Source organism: Solanum verrucosum, unplaced genomic scaffold (assembly GCF_900185275.1).
Source record: "Solanum verrucosum unplaced genomic scaffold, falcon-dt-bn FXZP01000280.1, whole genome shotgun sequence".
In the NCBI taxonomy this organism is placed as follows: domain Eukaryota; kingdom Viridiplantae; phylum Streptophyta; class Magnoliopsida; order Solanales; family Solanaceae; genus Solanum; species Solanum verrucosum.
This window is the reverse complement of record NW_026019982.1, coordinates 2907354-2925842: the sequence shown is the minus strand read 5'-3', so window position 1 is coordinate 2925842 and position 18489 is coordinate 2907354. Positions and strand designations below refer to the sequence as shown.

The 18489-nt window shown below is 36.0% G+C and overlaps 3 protein-coding genes across 3 annotated transcripts; all 3 read right to left on the bottom strand.

The window, feature by feature from the left end:
* Positions 1-1669: 1669 nt before the first annotated feature.
* LOC125817514 (F-box/kelch-repeat protein At3g23880-like) lies at positions 1670-2791 on the bottom strand. Its single transcript, XM_049497058.1, has one exon. The coding sequence runs from the start codon at positions 2768-2770 to the stop codon at positions 1670-1672; it is 1101 nt and encodes a 366-aa protein (XP_049353015.1). The 5' UTR covers positions 2771-2791.
* A 1730-nt stretch (positions 2792-4521) lies between these two features.
* Positions 4522-6682, bottom strand: LOC125817569 (pentatricopeptide repeat-containing protein At1g71460, chloroplastic). The gene has a single exon (XM_049497114.1). It carries the CDS (start codon positions 6624-6626, stop codon positions 4602-4604), a length of 2025 nt encoding a protein of 674 aa, XP_049353071.1. The 5' UTR covers positions 6627-6682; the 3' UTR covers positions 4522-4601.
* A 791-nt stretch (positions 6683-7473) lies between these two features.
* Positions 7474-17724, bottom strand: LOC125817517 (peroxisome biogenesis protein 22). The gene is made up of 8 exons (XM_049497061.1): positions 17400-17724; positions 14875-15111; positions 14744-14791; positions 10928-10984; positions 10750-10851; positions 9676-9741; positions 9389-9490; positions 7474-7845 (listed from the first exon to the last, which is right to left on the bottom strand). The coding sequence occupies exons 1-8, from the start codon at positions 17490-17492 to the stop codon at positions 7741-7743; spliced, it is 810 nt and encodes a 269-aa protein (XP_049353018.1). The 5' UTR covers positions 17493-17724; the 3' UTR covers positions 7474-7740.
* Positions 17725-18489: the final 765 nt, after the last annotated feature.

Sequence of the window (18489 nt, the reverse complement as noted above, 5' to 3'; positions counted from 1 at the left end):
TAAAATGTGATTTTGACTGGGCTCAAACCAAGGTCGCTAGGGCGGACGCACTAGCCAATAGCAGCAGTACCAAGTGATATCATGTGCTTTTTATGGGGGGACTGTTTTTTATATTTAGTTTCTGCTAGTTTCTCAAGATATATATGATTTTTTTTTCAAAGTTAACGAGTACACATGGGTCCGCCTCTGTTTGTAAAATACTAATGTTATAAAAGAAATTCAATTCAGCTATAGGAATGACAATAATGTTGGAAATTATTCTTTAGTTTTGCATTAGCTTTACTCATTTTAGTATGACTTATTAATTTACCATATTTTAGCGATTTCATAATTTTTCTTTGTTGATTATTTTAGTGTCATCATTCATCTCAAATGTTGTGTTATTTTCTTAAGAAACACCATAAATAGTTGTATATTTAAAACACAAGTTAATTATATGTATCTATGGAGATTTTACTGAGAAAATCCAAGGTTAAAACCCCCGACTATTATTGAATTAATATGATTTATAAATTAAAAAAACCAATACAAATGCTTTATTTTGGTATTTGAAAAACTCAAACCAACTTAACCTATGTAATACCAAGTTAATATCTTAAAAGGTTATTCAATTTTGAGAATTTATCTAGTAAAGTCATTTAACTTTGTTTTATATCAATAAAATTACTCAACTTAGGCTTTTCTATCAATAAAATCATTCAACTAAATATAATAGTACAAAAACTATAACTAGAAAAAATAAATTATTTTTATATGTAATAAAATTATGAACTCCACAAAATAAATTAATTGTTCGAATTAAAAAGATTCAGGTATTGAGGTAGAATTTCTGAACTAATTCAAAATTCTATTTATTTATTTTTTAACTAGATTAGTAAATAGAATAAGCTGAGGAAAACAACAATGGATTATCTAAATAAATACACTATAACGTGCAGTGGTTTTCTTCGTATGATGCTATAACATGTATATGCATCGTCCAGGTGTAATCTTTGAACCAGAAAAACAGACCAGTAAAATACCAAATAACAGTAAAATACATCACCATTAAAGAAAGAAACCACCTGGTCAATGGTTGAGAGTTGAGTCTATTTATTATATGCCCTAAACTCAATAATTATAACACCAGTACACAATTTATTAAAAAAAAAACAGAGTGATAACTGATAACCTTTATTTAACTTCAAAACAATTGAAGTTTGAAAAACTGAACTCTAAAAATTAGTAATAAGACTGCCAACTATTAAAAAAAAAATGTCTTGTTACGTATCTTTTAATAATAGTGATTTTATGGATAGAAAAGCCTAAGTTCAGTGATTTTATTGATACAAAATAAAGTTCAATGACTTTACTAGATAAATTCTCAAAGTTTAGTAACATTTTGAGATATTAACTCTGTAATACCCTATTCAAGACAATTAAATTTTATCCATATCTTCTAGCTTACACTGAAGAACAATATACAAAACCAAATATAATGTACGGATTCATACATATTCAACATCTTGTTCTACATTTGAGAAAAAAAAAGTACAACAGCGTTTTTATTTCTAGGCTTCAGTAAGTAAATCGAGAAATCATTCCACCCCGAATATTGACAATATGTTCTCGTAAAATCTGGCTCCAATCTAACTTATCTGGTGATAGCAACTAAAATAAAGCAGAATTCTTATGAGTTATCAGCTAAATGATTGTGTGCTATCAATAGGGGATCAACAAGGCTTTCGACGTAGATTTCTGCAGGAAAGCATTCCTCAAAGTGATCAACAGCCTCTAGTTGTCTGGTTGAACCATCATATATCATGATAACTGGAGGAAGCAAAAGTAAAAATTCACCCTTATTTGACTGGCAAGAAGGTATAGAGAAAATGGACGAAAATAATATAAACTCGCCAAGATCTTTTGGATGATCAATGGTGAAAATCTTTGTCCATAACACTTCAACTCCAGAATGCTTCATAATCCACACATCAGAATTAGTTCCTTCGTGACAATTAGGACAAAGTAAAGAAAGATCTTTTCCGACCACTCCCAATGTCAAAGGATAGCTGCCTTCTCCATAACTAGTCGGAAGCATCAAGCTTTTCCATGTCTCGTCTGCTAAATCAAGAGAAATGATGTTGCACATATTGAACATATTAACATCAGCAGATAATGCCCAATAAAGCTTCCCATCCACAAATTTACCTGGAGAATTTATCAAAAAGTTTCCCTGAAACTTATCAATTGTTCTCCAAGAATCAGTCCTCAAACTGTAAATGTTGACTACAGTATCATACGAACCACCATCATCATAAATACATTGAACAACTACTACTTTGTAATCGTCATGTAACTCATCATATCCAAAACCGTAATTGAGATAGTAAGAGCAATCCCTCCTCAAATTAGCTTCAAATGTAGGCAATTTCTTACATTTCCGAATTGTGGGGTTCCATAGGACTGGCTCCTCGATCTTACTGTACATGCAAATCAATCCATTGACAGAACCCACAATCTTAGTATAAATATTGGGGTTTTCCATGGGAGAATCCATGTTAAATAGCTCAACTCTTTGTTCTTTGTGGAACAAGGGAGGGAGACGACTTACCTTGAAATTGCCTGTGGAGTCTTGAAAAATAACCCTATGGTGGCTGCATTCTTTGTCATTAGCTGTTAATCTCACATGAGTCTTTACTAACTTACGGCTAGAGATTGGCCGAAGCCATGGTTTTGAAACACACATGAATTTCAACATAGACTTTGGGGACACCTTTAAGAGGATCGCCATGATGACTACTCTTGGAAGAGCAGAGATTGTTGACCCTTAATTCGTTAGGTGGTGACTCTTCTCTTGCGACACGGATTATCAAAGGACTATTTGACGTTTGGACAGGAGATGTTACGTGACTACTTATTCGGACAATATTATTTTTGTGGCGGAGCTGATCAGGTAAAGAATAAGTGGCAAAGAATGAAAAGGTACAAACTGGTTTGACTCAGCCAATGAAACTTATAGAGAAAGGGAAACGGCTGATGGATTCTCTTGTGACAATCCAATAGCCATGGCTGAGATCCCCAAGCTATGTGGCGTAGAGATCGATGTTTTTGGAGGGAAATGGTCAGTAAAAACATCTTTCACTTTTTTAAAAATTATTTTCTGGATTTTGTACCATAAATGATTATATCAAAAATATAAAAAATGAAATAACATCACACCTAGACTACTGATAATATCAGGCTATGGAACACAAACGTGGCAGTTGTAGAGGAGGATTCTGATTGTTGTGATTCTTCTTTCACAAGGAGCTGCATAGTGTAGTCCTCTTTGGGGGATATTTTTGTTATTGGTATCAGTAGAAGGGGCTTCAGAGGAATTCAGATTTCAGGTTTGCGCGGGGTTTTGGTGGGGGATCAAGATTAGAAGATATCTTGTATTTGGGGGAAGGCGAGTTTGCTGGCTGTTCTGTATTGTGGGGCTGATGTCCTTAGAATTTGATGAATACACTGTATTGACCTGACTTTGCTGATAGCTATTGGTATTTGTGGCTATGGCTTCTTGAAAAACTTTAAGAATTGAAGAGGGATTGTTACGAAACAGACTAACCAGGGTCTTTTTGTCAAGATCTAGCAACATTTCGTTTTGTTTGTTGTTAGCAATGTATCCATGGCAGACATGGTGAAATGGAGATGTTACTGGTGGTTGGATTTGATAAATGACATTCTGGATTTCAGACATTGTACACAGCCTATGATCATCGTGCTATCTGATTTTTCTAAGCTTGCTTTCTTGATCTCAACTGAAAGGGCAACAAAAGGTATATAGTCTTGAGCCATCACTCATTAAGTCTGCTTAATATTTAGAAGCTGACAGTAGATTTACATATAAGTAGTGGCGGAGACAAGATCTTCATCAAGGAGCTTCAAAAATTAACAAAAGTAAACACACAAAAAAGTCCAGGGGATTCAAAATCAAATATATATATGTAAAAATAATAATAATAAAAAAACCTTATATATGCAGTGTAATTTTTCGGGGAAGAAGGTTCGAATGAACCCCCTTCTGCCGCCTTGGCTTGAGCACCCATGCATATAAGCATTAGCAAAAACAGCACAGTAAACCCAGAGGGTAATTTGGGGCGAAAAACTCCAGGAACCAATAGATAGAATAGTAACTCCAAGAATCTTTTATAGCATTTTCTGCTAAGTAAAAGCTTCATTCAGCTTCCCCATTGAGGGAACCTGTTGATCTACCATACTATATTGGAGCCTATACAGAGTTTTATACAACAAAGCTAACAAAGCAAGAATTGCCAGAGTGGTGCTATGGAAGGGTAAAACCAGCACCATGTGAATCTGTATTTAACTTCTTCCACCAGATACATATACAGTGTTACACTGCAATGAGAAGTCCCATATTTTCCCAAACACAACATGTCATGTCGAAGGTCCTTCCTCACGTTCATTTTGTGTAATATTTTCAGCTTGAGGAATTATTATTACTCTTCCCACCTATGTCGACAAAAAGACAATAGTAAACTCTACTGCAAGCCACTGATTTGGGTCTGAATGTATAACCATGTGTGACCAACATGCAATACGGCTAATCTTTCTCCTCTACCTCATGCCGAGGATTGCTTGAGAAGCACAAACTTTTCAGCCTCCTCAATGCGACCAACATGATGTAGAAGGTTAATGATGCTAGTATAATGGTCTTCGGATGCCTTTATCTTATATTTTCGTGTCATCATGGTGAAGAATTGACAGCCCTCGTCAGCAAATCCAGCTTTCTCACAAATAGAAAAAACAACTTTAAAAGTAAAATGGTTTGGGTTAAAGCCCTTCGATATCATCTGCTTAAACTCGTTTATTGCTGCTCCGTATTGGCCACTTAATCCATAAGCCTCAATAATAGCAGTCCATGTCATAGATCCTTTTACAGGTATTAAATCAAAGGAAACCCTAGATTTATCAATTGAACCACAACTCCCATACATCTTCACAAGTTCTGCAGAAACAAAAGGTACAGATGCTATATCTTTCTTCAGAATCTGACCATGTATTTCTCTCCCGAGTTTCAAAAGTCTTAATTTTCCACAAACACTTAAAATCCTTCCCATCGCAACAGAATCTGCCCGGTGCTTTGACAACTGCATTGACCGGAAAACACCAAGTGCTTCCTCAAGACACCCAGAGTCAATATATGAATCCATCATGGCTGTCCAAGATATAACATTCCTCTTCTCCATACTATCAAAAACTCTAGATGAATATTGAAGCAAACCACACTTTGAGTACATCATCATTAGACACGTACTTACAGATGCATTAGGCAAAAAACCATTTTTCACTGCGTAAGCATGAATCTCTTTCCCATACTTTAATTCTTTGAGTTTCCCACAAACAGGGAGAACGGTGGCAACAGTTACAAGATCAGGTTTAAAGCCTTCTTGCTGCATCCACAAAATTGATCTCAAAGCCTGTTCAAGTCTCCCATTTAAAATGTAACCCGAAATGAGAGCAGTCCAAGATATTGCGTTCCTCTCTTTTGAACCATAAAACACCTTTCTTCCTGCTACAATATCTCCACACTTAGAATACATATCAACTAAGCCAGACTGAATGAACAACTGCTTCGAATATTCCTTGGTCTTGATCACATAAGCATGTACCTCCTTGCCAAGTTTGCTTGCTCGTGCTTCTCCAATAACTGGAAGGATAGTAGTTAGGATAACAGAATTCACCTCTAGTCTCTCCCTTATCATTAATCTAGTATACTCCAGTGCCTCCCTTTGCAGCTTATTATGAGCAAAACCAGATATCATCGCACCCCACATAACTACATCCCTTTCCTCAACCTCCTCAAACACGCGATGCGCAAGCCTAACCTTACCACACTTGAAATACATGTCAATCAAACTAGTCCTAACTATTTCACTTCCTAAAAAACCATTCTTGATCAAAAGCCCATGTGTTTTCAAACCTTGAAAAAGCGCACTAGCACCCGCAAAACTCTTAATCAAACAAGAGAAGCTATACACATTCAGTTCCACCCCCAATCCCCTCATATCCGAAAACGTACCCAATACTTCACCATACTTACTCCCACCCAATACCACATTTCCCCTAAGCAACGCATTCCAGGGGTACACACTTCTCACAGGCATTTTATCAAACACCTTCTTCGCATCTTCAATCGACCCACAAGCCGCATACATATTAACAACCTTAGTCTGTAAAAACTCATTATTCTCAAGCCCATTAATTATTACATGGGTATGCACAATTTTCGCAGAAGTTAAAGATTTCAAACGAACAACAGCAGCAATAAGTGAAGCAAATGTAGTGGGGTTTACAGGAATACCACGATGGTCTAAATAATCAAGAATTGTAAGTGCTTCTTTAAGCTTGTTTTCGTGAGCGAATCTTTGAATATCTTTGTATATGGCATGTGGGTTCTTTGTATGAACTGATAATAAGTTGGGCAAATTGTTGTGTTTTGGGTATTTTGATGGTTCTTTAATGTGACGGGAGAAACGGAGATTATGTGCATGATGATTTGCACGGGAAGAGGGACGATCTTGGGTGTCTCGAGGAGGTTTAAGGTTGGTTTTTGAAGGGAGAGGAATGAGGTTGCAGCTGATCATTGATTCAGTAGAACTGACCAAACACTTGAAGAACTCAGTTTGGAGATGTGTGGAGCTCTGAAATGAAGATAAGTTTTTGGTTTACAGTTTTAAAATGACGACATCAACGTTTTGGTGGCTAGTGGTTATGCATAAAAATGATGAAAATGATGAAAATAGTTCAAAAATTGTTTGAGTTTGGTTAAGCGTACACAAATACACATTTAAACTTATGATGCATCTATACTTAAAATTGAAAGACATAGATGTTGACTGTGCTTAATATAAATGACACATTTATGTATTATATTTTTTTTTATAATAAGATTAGGGTTCTTGGCATCTTCTTTCCTGGGATCAAGAATTTTGTAATAGAATTGAACGACACAAGGTATCTTGATTTTGTAGTTTGACTTACGTGCAGTGCACACCTTCGTTTGTTTTGACGCAATAATAACAAATTGTTTTTTTTTAAAACTAATATAGATTAAGATTATACTAATCATTTTTCGGAATACAGTAAGGATAATTTGCATCATATATTTTATACATAGAGGACAAAATGAAACCACAACTCATACTTTAAACGAATGGAACTAAAATATCTAATGGAATCATTATTTAAAACTGAGAATCTAAAGAAAAACATTGAAGTTGTAGGAGTGGAGCTACGGTTAGCTAAAAGTTCATATAGATAAATTATACTACTCTCTTCCTGTTTCTTCCTTTGATTGAAGAGGATGATAAAACCAAATACACAACTCGAGCGCAACGCAGTTGCAGGCCTGAGATCAGGATTTTGTAGAGGAAAATAAAATAAATGCAAGGTAGCAGTATATTACAGTGGTACTCACATCTATGTTTGTAAAAAGAGAGGTGATATTGATACACAGCAACATAGATGGGTTTGTTTCCACAATACCAGTGCTCTCCTATTAGTGCCTCTTAATCTCACACTATTAAGCAGCAGGTACCAAGAAAACCATAAAAAATGAAGAGTCAAACATATGAGGATTTTCACGTGTTGAGTAGAGTAGAGAGGAGAGGAAAGGGAGAACAACAAAAAAAGAGAGAAAAAAGAAGAAGACGAAAACAGCTAAAGTAAACGAAATATGCTAGCTCTTGTTGGTTTCATCTAAACATTTCCAAAGAACTGCTCCAATGTTGTTGAGTTGAAGACATTGATTGCTGTTCCTTCTGGCTTGGTAGGCGAAACGTGTAACTGATATTTGATGAATCTCTGCAACCAGTAAAGAACCAAACATTATTTAGATATATCATCCTGTTAAAAACTGCCCATAAAAGAATGAGCCCAGATCATTTTTTACGGTAAGCAAATGTATATTTGCAAACACATTGTGTAACAGAGCAAGGAACAAGTAACTTCTTGCACATATGAGGCATTCACATTTTCTCAACCTTAGCAGCTTCTCTGCCCCTACTGATGTATTAGAAATGATAAACAAATTGCTTCTGCTCAAGGAACACCAGTTTTATTTTAGAAATATGTACAAAATAAATCCATGAACCCCCAACTAATGTAAAATATTCGCGAAGAATGCATGTTTAATACATGCAAACTCAACATCAAATATTTTATTTATGTCAATAAGAGCCATTATGCGTATGAGAAGTTTAGGAAGAAACTAAATGAGTCTTTAATATTTAATATTGAGTGACCCATCTAACATTTCTGTCTAATTTTGCATTCACGTGTTAGTCAGCCATGCAGTCGTGAAAAAAGAAGATACTTAAATGTGAAAGCCACTTAACTATCCCTCTCGTCTAGTCCCAACCTCTGTTTCATTATGCTCTCTTAATTTACAATGAACAACAACTACTGCTTTAATCTCAAACTAGCTAGCATCAACTATATGAATCCTACATACACTCTAATCTATCCAGACCATTTCATCCCAATACTCAATCATTATCTTCTAAGACAAATTAGGATTAGTAAGGTAAGGCCTAGCCCCCCTTGCTTTGTACTCTTCTCTTTGAGGTTTCTGTTTTTATTTATTAATAAAAAACTAGCCCTAGGCACCCTGCCTAGAAGAATCATTTTTATAAAATAAAAAAAAACTTGTAAGACAAACTATAAGTTCTCTAAATCTGGGGAATCTAAGTAGCTTGATTGGTTACTTGTACTCCCACCTTGTTGGTGAGGGTTCAATCCCCACATTGTAATCCCCTCCCCCATTTAGAAAAATAATAATAATAATAAGTTCTCTAAATCTTATACTTATCTCTGTATTGACTTAACTTGTTTAATCTCAAATTAGCTAGGATCTGCTATAGAAATCCCCTATCATACCATTCTAGTTGAGCTATTTCATTCCAATACTCAATAATTATCTGTTAATACAAATTAGAGGTTCTCAAAATCTTACACTTATCCCTGAACTAACATATTTTATTCACAACCAGTATGGAACACAAATTATAGCTAATAGATAACCTCTGCAATTATACTTATGAATTGAGAACCCAAATTGATAGCAAATGGAGTTTCTAACAGAAGGCGTGGAAGGATAAGGAAGGTTTAGAGATTAATGAGCAATAGTAGAATACTAGAATGACATTGTAAAACCTAATTAGAGCAGCAGTAGAATGATACCATTATAAAAAGAGAGAAGAAGAAACACATAACAGATCAATGGTTGCATTTATCATCTGAAGTATTCACATTTTCAGCATATGAATTACTTTTATTGAATGAAAAGAACAATTAAATGATGATGAGCTCATTGATCATATTCTTAGTCAAAGGAAATGATGAGTACCGCTAGCTGAAAAGTGATTTCTGGATTTGTATCTATGTGCCAATCAGGTTCTAATTGTCGAACAAAGGATGTGCGTCCAATCTCAGTGCTGCAAAACAGAACCTGCATATGCAGTCTTATCAGCAACATATAATGCATGAAACTGGACAGAAAAGAACCATTCCAGCATTCTCTAAAACCAGGAAAAGAAACAAGTCGATGATTTCCCAGAAGAGAAATTAAGCAGTTAAGAATGTATTATTGACAGCTCACTTCTTACAGATGGTAAAAAGCTGTTTAGCTACTACCTTGTCTTTGACCAGGCCTCCAGATGTAAAGACTCCAGCATTCTCTAAAGCTAGGAGGACCCTTTTCTGCACATATTAGTTCATGTGATGAATATGCATAGAAAATGAACAATGTAAGTGTTAATATACACATGTAACTTCATCATACACAGCATTTACACAACCTAAAGTAAGGCACACATGTTTATGAAAATGTGGTTGCTAAGAAATGACAAGGTAGCTAGCTAGCAAGCATAATAGATATACAACCCAAGATGAATGTAAAAGACTAATGTTTTTGCCTGGGGAAATACTAAAAGAAGAACACAAATCTTGAAATTCCAACTTGGGGAATAATGAAAGTTCCACAAACCAAATATTGAAAGCCACAACTTACTGTACCTATTGATTGGGAAAAAAAGTAAAGAATCCCCAAATTGGAAATTCTGGTTCTTCTCCTTTTAGGATTCTCTAAGTCTCGTTCTTAAGAATTAGGTCCATGTTCCGAACTCTGAGCAAACTTAGAAAAAGTTGCATGACAAGGAATTTGCAAATGAGAAATCTTAAAAGAAAGCCAAATATAATGTATCTCATAGTCAATTGGCTCTTGTTCCCATTTCGCATGGTGCTTCATGGTACGGCAAAAATTAATTGCTCTCAAGCTTGAGCTCTAGGAAAGAAATCTATGAAAAACAACAAAGATTAACAAGTGAAGTTTTTGCCACTATAAAGGCACAACAAGTTGATTTTCAGGTTGATCTAGACAATAGTTGAATTGTAGTCCTTTTTTCCCTTACTGAAAGACACTAATTGCATCTCTTCAGATTTTTCAATTTATGACAAGTTTAGCGAGCTAATTGATTGGGTGCAGAAAGCTAACGAATCATGCCCACAAAAGTAGGTATATTTCCCATTTCTTCAAAAAAAGAAGAGGAAAAGAAGGGAGGAAGGAAGGCATCAAACGAAGTCTATAAGGCAACGCAACATTATTCTTTTTAAACCAGGTAACCACTAACCAGGATATAACTAGGGTTTGCATCAGTAAAAATTACAAATCAATAAATAGAAAACATTAATAAAAGAATGAGAACTGACTTCACTTTCATCATCAAGAACTCTCTCCATGAGATAAAGGTCACAAAATTTGGTGATTTCGAGCAATACTTCGAGTACAGAGGATCGCACAGTTGCTTGTTGCTGTCAAGACAAAGTATAAACAATGTCAACTGTATTTAAGCACCGGTCCACAATAAAAGCCTGAAAAAATAATTACCTGAAGTTCCTCTGGGCTAGTTTCCTCAAGGATCACTCCAAGCAACCTACATGTCACCTGTAATTAATACCATATCCAAATCATGTTATGCTACCATTACCAAACAGATCATTAAGAAAGATTTTTATCTACTTAAGCCTAAAGAAACGTCCCACATTGATCCTCTATCCAAAATTTAGGCCAAATAGTATATGGCTATCTTCATATTGAGGTACAGACCACCATTATCCAACCAGATGCTTCCAGATGAAACAAACCGTAGATTCACTAATCATATAAAGATTCTTATCTGTGTTCCTATAACAGCATAAAAATGACACATAATAGTCCTTAACACAAATTGTACATGCTATAGCTAGGGGTAAACTTGCATGTTCAGATCAACAAACAATTAGAGATGCTCATATAAGACCCATGGAATTTCTTAAATAATAGCAAGCGTATAAAATACGGACTGGTGAATACTTGAAGCAAATTCTACTATCTATCTGGGAAAGCATGTCACATACTAAGTAGAATCAAACAAGTAAATCAGCAACCGAACAAATAGTTTATAAAGAGAATATTTCCTCAAGGTACATCAATTATAGATTTAAAGCCTAAAATTCCTTCTGAAACAGGAAGAGAGCTTCAAAAATGAAAGCGCTCATTTCATTTATTTATTTACTTTTCATTATGCAAACGCGCATATCACTAGAAAGAAGTGGATCTTCAAAGGGACTTGAAGCTTTCATCTCAATCTATATTTAGCTGTGAGCAATCTACGTTTGTGATCTTGTATATTCTCTACTTGGGTCTTTTAAATGCTCAGATGAACAGTGTATTCTTCATAGTATATACCATCACCCATTATAGCTCAACCATCTAAAGATTTCCCACCACAAGAGAGAGACTACTTGATAATGCAGGAGGAGGAGGTAACCAATTCTTACAAATGAACACCAACCGATAACTGTAATCCTCCTCCGCTTTCACAAGTTTTAGCTGTCAGAATCACTCACCTTACTCGCAAACAAATGAAGAAGCATACCTTTCTCAACACCCTAGGGATCCAAATGGATAGATGTGGTAAGACCAATTCCTCCAGGATCAAAAGCTTATTATGATATGACTTAAACTGAAAATAACCTATCATTTCCCACCCTTCCCCCAACTTCCAAAAATCCTGGTTCTCATGCGAAAACTTTATTGATTCAGCAACTCAACAACATTTCGGAATACCACTACTTCTCAGTCTTGATGAGTCTTGATGGTTCCTGTTAAACCTTAAGTCTCACTGAACTTCCCCTTCTTGTAACCTCTGAGACAATTAGAATGTCATCCTCTTTAGACATAAATAATATAGAAGCTTGAAAACATGAGTCTCAATGCATTTTCCCAGCATTACATATCCCCAAAAATTGACCTTGTTCCCTTCCTTTACGTTGAAAGTGATGTCACCACTACAACCTTACTACCAATTCAAAATGTTCCTCTACAGGCCACACCCAAGGGGAGTCTGATGTTTCTAGTCCTTTAGTGCTCCTCCCTCCACAACCCCACCTTTTTCCGCTATAACCAATGGATGCCCTCATCAATCCTGAATCTCTCTTTAATCAATATTATGAATGTTACATGAAATGAGATCTATCATCATCCATCCATCATAAGCAAGCAAAACCTGGATTTCCAATAGATTAATGTATTTCTCACATATACACTAGTTGAAAGAGCTAGCTATTAGTGTATCCTAGTTCTAGTCAAGTATCTAGTTGTATCTCCTATTAGTGTATGGTTAGGACTCGTATTTTATAATTCCAGTTCCCCTAGATGTACGGCAACCAACTGTATATATATCTCATACATGAATACAATGAGATTTGAGAGTTTTCATCATTATTTAATTCCTCACAATCATAAATGCTAATATGGTATCGGAGCACAGCAACTCTGGGAAAACCTCCACCTCAGTGATGCCATCTTCTTTGTTGCCTCAAATCAGCATGTTGTCTTCCAATCTGTTTCTCACACACATTACTTCATCTCTCTTAAGCTTCCGTTGAGCAACTTTCTCTTCTGGAATACTCAACTACTACAATACCTCAAAGGCAAAAATCTTTTTGAATTTATCACAAGTTCAAGACCATGCCTGTCTCCTTTGATCCAACCCAAAGGATCCGTTGAAGTTCAACCCAACCCCCTCTACGCAATGGGTTCAAAAAGATCAACTAAGTATGATTTTGTTGATCTCGTCACTATCAGAGGAGACTCTACCTATTGTGACCGGTCTCAACACGTCTAAAGAAATATGGGACACACTAGAACTTGTTTTATCATCGACCTCAAACACTAGAACTTTAAACCTCCGCGAGCTTGCTTTACTAAGCTTCTACAAATCTTGGTGCCTATCAAGGTAAGGGTAAGATTTGTGTACACACTACCCTCTCTAGACCCCACCCCACTTGTGGAATTACACTGGGTTGTTTGTTGTTGTTGTTGTCGTCTCGGGTTGTCTTCTTCTAAAACGGATGTTTCCCTATTCATCTTCAACTCATGTAGTATTATTGCTTATGTTCTTGTATATCTTGGCGATTTTATTTTGACAGGGAACAAGGACAAGTTCATCACTACCTTTATTGCTCAACTGGGCAGCATCTTCTCTATTAGAAAATGGGTCATCTAACTTTCTTCCTCAGCATTCAAGTGAAATGATCGTCTTCCGGACTGGAGCTCTCTCAAACCCAGCATGTGCTCTATCTTCTGGACAAAGAAGGCATGCGCAGTGGCAAACCTCTTCTCACACCAATGGTGACTAGTGTTAAACTATACCAAAAGGACAGTCCGACTTTCCATGATCCTACTCTATACAAGCATGTTGTTGCCGCCCTTCAATATCTCACTTTGACGAGGCCGGATATCGCATTTTTGATTAACAAAGTATTCCAGTTCATGCATTCTTCGACTGTAAATCATTGGTATGTCATGAAACACCTATTGATATATCTTCAGCACACCAAGATATGGTCTTTCATCATCTTTGTTTCTGCATATCTTCACCTACAGGCCTTCACCGATGCGGACTAGGCTGGCAGCATAGATGATTGTCAGTCCACAGGTGGTTTTGCAATTTTCTTAGGTGACAATTTAATTTCTTGGACCTCCAAAAAGCAGCGGACTGTGGTTTGTTCCTCGACAGAGTCAAAATATAAGGCATTGGCGGATGCGGCAACGAAATTGACTTGGATTCAATCTCTTCTATTTGAACTCGGAGTTCATCCTCCTAATGCCCCAACTGTCCGGTGTGATAATATTGGTGCAACTTATTATCTCATAATCTGATTTTTCATGTTCGGACGAAACATGTGGAAATAGATTATCATTTTGTTCGAGATAAGGTTGCTAGAAAGGATCTTCAACTCTGCTTAATTTCCACCAAAGATCATCCGACGGATGTCCTCACTAAGCCTTTACCTTCGGCTAGGTTTCAGTTTCTTTAGAGCCATCTTAAATTTGCAAGGGAAGTATTAGTGTATTCTAGTTCTTGTCGGTTACTATCTAGTTTGTATCTCCTATTAGTGTATGGTTAGGAGTTGTATTTTGTTATCTCAATTCCCCTAGATGTACGGCAACCAACAGTATATATATCTCATACATGAATACAATGAGATTCGAGAGTTCCCATCATTATCTAATTCCCGACAATCATTAATGCTAATACTAGCTACACTAGATAACTATTGAGTACATTTCTCTTAGATGCAAAATAAGGCATGCCATACAAGGCCTCCAAAATCCAATTACTTAATACTTAACAATAGACGAAGTGACAAAATATACCTTCCTCCCTTCACTCAGCCTTTGCCTAACTACCTGTGCAAGTGTTGGCTGCAAAATAACAAGGAAAAGTTAATTATACACTGATAACATTTCGTTTATTCTGCTCATAGTGGAGAAGGATTGGTATCTACCTTTACTGGCTGAAAGAACTCAACAATAACATTTTGAGCATTTGAATCCTCCGAAGAAGAGGTAACTCCTGAAGTTTCCACATTTGCACTAGAATGAGCGCTTACACCAGAACTACTAGGCGTCACACCTTGTCGCTTAGGAATCCTCCTTTGTGGTTCACTAGGTGATCTCCACACTCTCCAGGTAAAAACTATAGCAACTGCAAGACCTGCTATGGCCCCCACAGATCTTGAATCCTGCATTCACCGAATAGCTGTTACCAATTACCATCATTATAGAAAAAAGGAGAATATTTTGATAGATCCTCCTGGGATGAAGCAAATTGAAGGTTATACCACAACTTATATCAGAAAAGGTCTTTATTTGTAAGGTTCTGGATAAAACAGTTTATTGGATTGTGGAGAACACAAATTGCTAAGTTAACACCCACTGCTTTCCCCAACTCTGCAAGTGGTTTGAATGATTTGGCAACTCACACTTTAAAAAGATTGCTTTATAGCATCCTATATTAACTGCTCCCGAATGCTGCTAGATGTATGGATGATTTGGAGAGTCACACTTTTAGAAGTGTACCTTTCGAGCAATCCTAGACCAAGGTAGTTATTACAGTGTTATGAGCTATCTGATTAGAGGTTAACTCTTCATACCATTTGATTGGTGACTTGTTTAGTTTTTTTCCTTCAATATCTATCATTTTTCATTCATTCTGATGATGTTTAATCTGAGAATTGCAAAAGAGTTACACTTGACAGGAAAGCACAACCCAGAAAAAAGGAACATTGGGACGGTCCAGAAAAAAAATCAGGAAAAATAAATAGGGAGCCATCCAAATTGGCCTAAACCAAATCTCAAACAATGGAACTGAAGTTGTATACTTCTTTAATTGAAAATGGAAAGTCAAAATTAACCAAGCAGACTAGACATTTCTCCTTGAGAAACATCATCCTGTGGGTGACCTTCAGGCTTCAGGATATGGTAATTAACAGATAACGGAAACTAAAAGTTCTATTGCAATTTGCTAATGAGCAAACAAAGCTATATTAAGTATCAATGTATCATAGTCAAGAAAATAGTTGGAAATCATAACTTCACCCATCTCTTAACCTGTGAGACTCAACTCTAAACCAGCAATGTTATCAGATAAGCCCATGTTTCTCAACTTTTTATTTTACAACTGAGAGATTCCGGCACACGGTTCGAAACCTATGTTTCCAAACTTCTTCCCCTCACTTCTTTTCTCCTCCACCCTCAGCTTCTCTTACAACCATTTCTCGGCAGCTTAAACTGCTTACACTAGCTACTAGAATCTCAGTCTACGCTTCCAAATCAGCATAGGGGTCACTGTAATAGGCTAATAAACTTACCAGGATTAGAGTAGTGGAGAGGTTATGCATAAGGCTGTAGTGAGGATAAAGAGAGAACAGATTTGGCATTTGAAAGGACCGCTTAAACGTGTGACCATGTGAAGATGACCAAGAAACAGTTATGTGAGGACAGAGCAAACAAGAGAAAGAGAACTGGAGGACGAAAGACAATGGAGAGACCAATAGTGGCAGAGAAGAAGCACAGACTAAAGAAAATCAAATACCTATCAAATAATGAAATGCATTTTATTTTCAACACGAAAAAAGTTGCGAGAAGTTCTATTGGAACTACAACCAGAAATCACAACTTGGCAGTAAGAACAGAAGCAGTAATAGTACCAAGCATTGTTAGGGAACAACTTTTGACTAGATATTCAAGCTTAAACAATTTAGAAACTTGAGGACTAAGTTTTATCAAGATTTCAACAAAATTTTATTGCAAATACCATAATTTTAAGGAGACAAGAGATTGATTGCAATTATACAACTGTTAATATTACTCTTATGACAGTTGAGCTACGATTGTTATAGATATTTGATCAGAATCATCTCTACATCCTTACATAATTAAACCCTTGATAATCTCCATTCCCCAATTCAAGTGTCTCTCAATTCATATAATAAGCCAGACACACCCATGATACCGGTCCTAAATGCTACTTCTAAAATATATTTCAGTGACCTAGCTAGCACATTTCAGATAGAACTTTTCAAGTTTATAGAACATTAAGATAAGTAACTGGATTCCAAGTATTCAAACCTTACTTTTTGTCTAGTGGAAATGTGTCTCCTAAAATTGAAAACAACATCAAGAGGTCTAATTCTTATTTCAACATGATTAAAGCTGCCTAAGTACAGTAAGCATCTAGTAACAAGTTTTATATCCTGGTATAATTAGCAAAAGGTGCTAATTTCAATTATAACATCTAGCATCAACTTATAGTTCCCCTTACAAGAAATTGTGCTTAGCAAAGCCCTTGCTAGTAATCATGTGAGCTAATATAGTAATTTCCAGCACGAATTTTAATCTCCTATAACAACTCAAAACTTCAACTCATTTTTTTTCCGTAAACATGATGTATCAATTAAAATTGTTCAGTGCTTAATTCACAATTAAGAGATGTTAAAACTGGAGATTGGGAAAGAGAAAGAGAAATAACCAGTGTGTGGAAGAGATTAGAAATCTTCCCGGTCAAAAAAGCGCCGAATCGCTTGATGAGCTGAAGGAAATCGTCCTTGGAGTAATCACCCATGTTATTTAAAGTAATTATATAACAAATTCAGCAAATTTGGCTCCTCCACCTCCTCCTAGTTGTCGTCGTCGGTTGAGTTTCCGGTGACCGATGAATCGAGCTTTCAGCTTTTCCGGCGGTCTCCACCGTGACTTTGTAGTCCAAGTTTTTGATGGGAATAAATATGAAATTAACAAATAGGGACAGCGAAACGCAGCCTTCGAGGAGAAGGTGATATTTGCATTTAGCATCTTCTCATTTTAACTTTTTATTTATTTATTTTCCTTTGAAATAAATGAAAACAAATAAGGTGTCTTTCATATTTTTTTTGGAAAATGGATCAATTTTGCTCATAAATTGAATAATTCTACTTTTCTTTGAATATTTTTGCCAAATATTAGTACTCACATTATTAGGAAAAAGATTTTTTACTCAAAGAATCTTAAATATTTTTGCCAAATAATAGTACTCACATTATTAGGAAAAAATTTTTTTACTCAGAGAATCTTCAATTCAAAGATGATTTAATTAAACAGCAAATTGCCAAAATTAGGATATACAAAGTCTATCATTCTTTTTTTTTTCTATGACAAGGGAAACCCGCAGTCGCTACCCTTTGGGTGCTCACAGGGTAAAACCCTCGCTCCTATGCAATAGCTCGCAAACCACATAGGAGAGGTAACCCGCACTAGGCAAGCCTGGTGCGACGAGCTCGACCGAGAAGGCAAACCCCTTGCTTTCGCTGGCAAGGGGTTTCGAACTTGAGACCTCCAACATGGAAGTCCCAAGCTCAAATCACTGGGCCACCCCGAAGGGTTACAAAGTCTATCATTCTATAAGAATTTTGTTAATTGTAAAAGCATATACGAGACAATTCACTAATAACGTAACATGAATATAAATTAATGAAAAGGGTAATATATGATCAACCTTACCATTTGCAAATACTGTAAAAACTCTTATTGAAGTCTTAAAAAAAATCTTACAAATTAAATTAAACTGTAGTAATAAAAAGCAT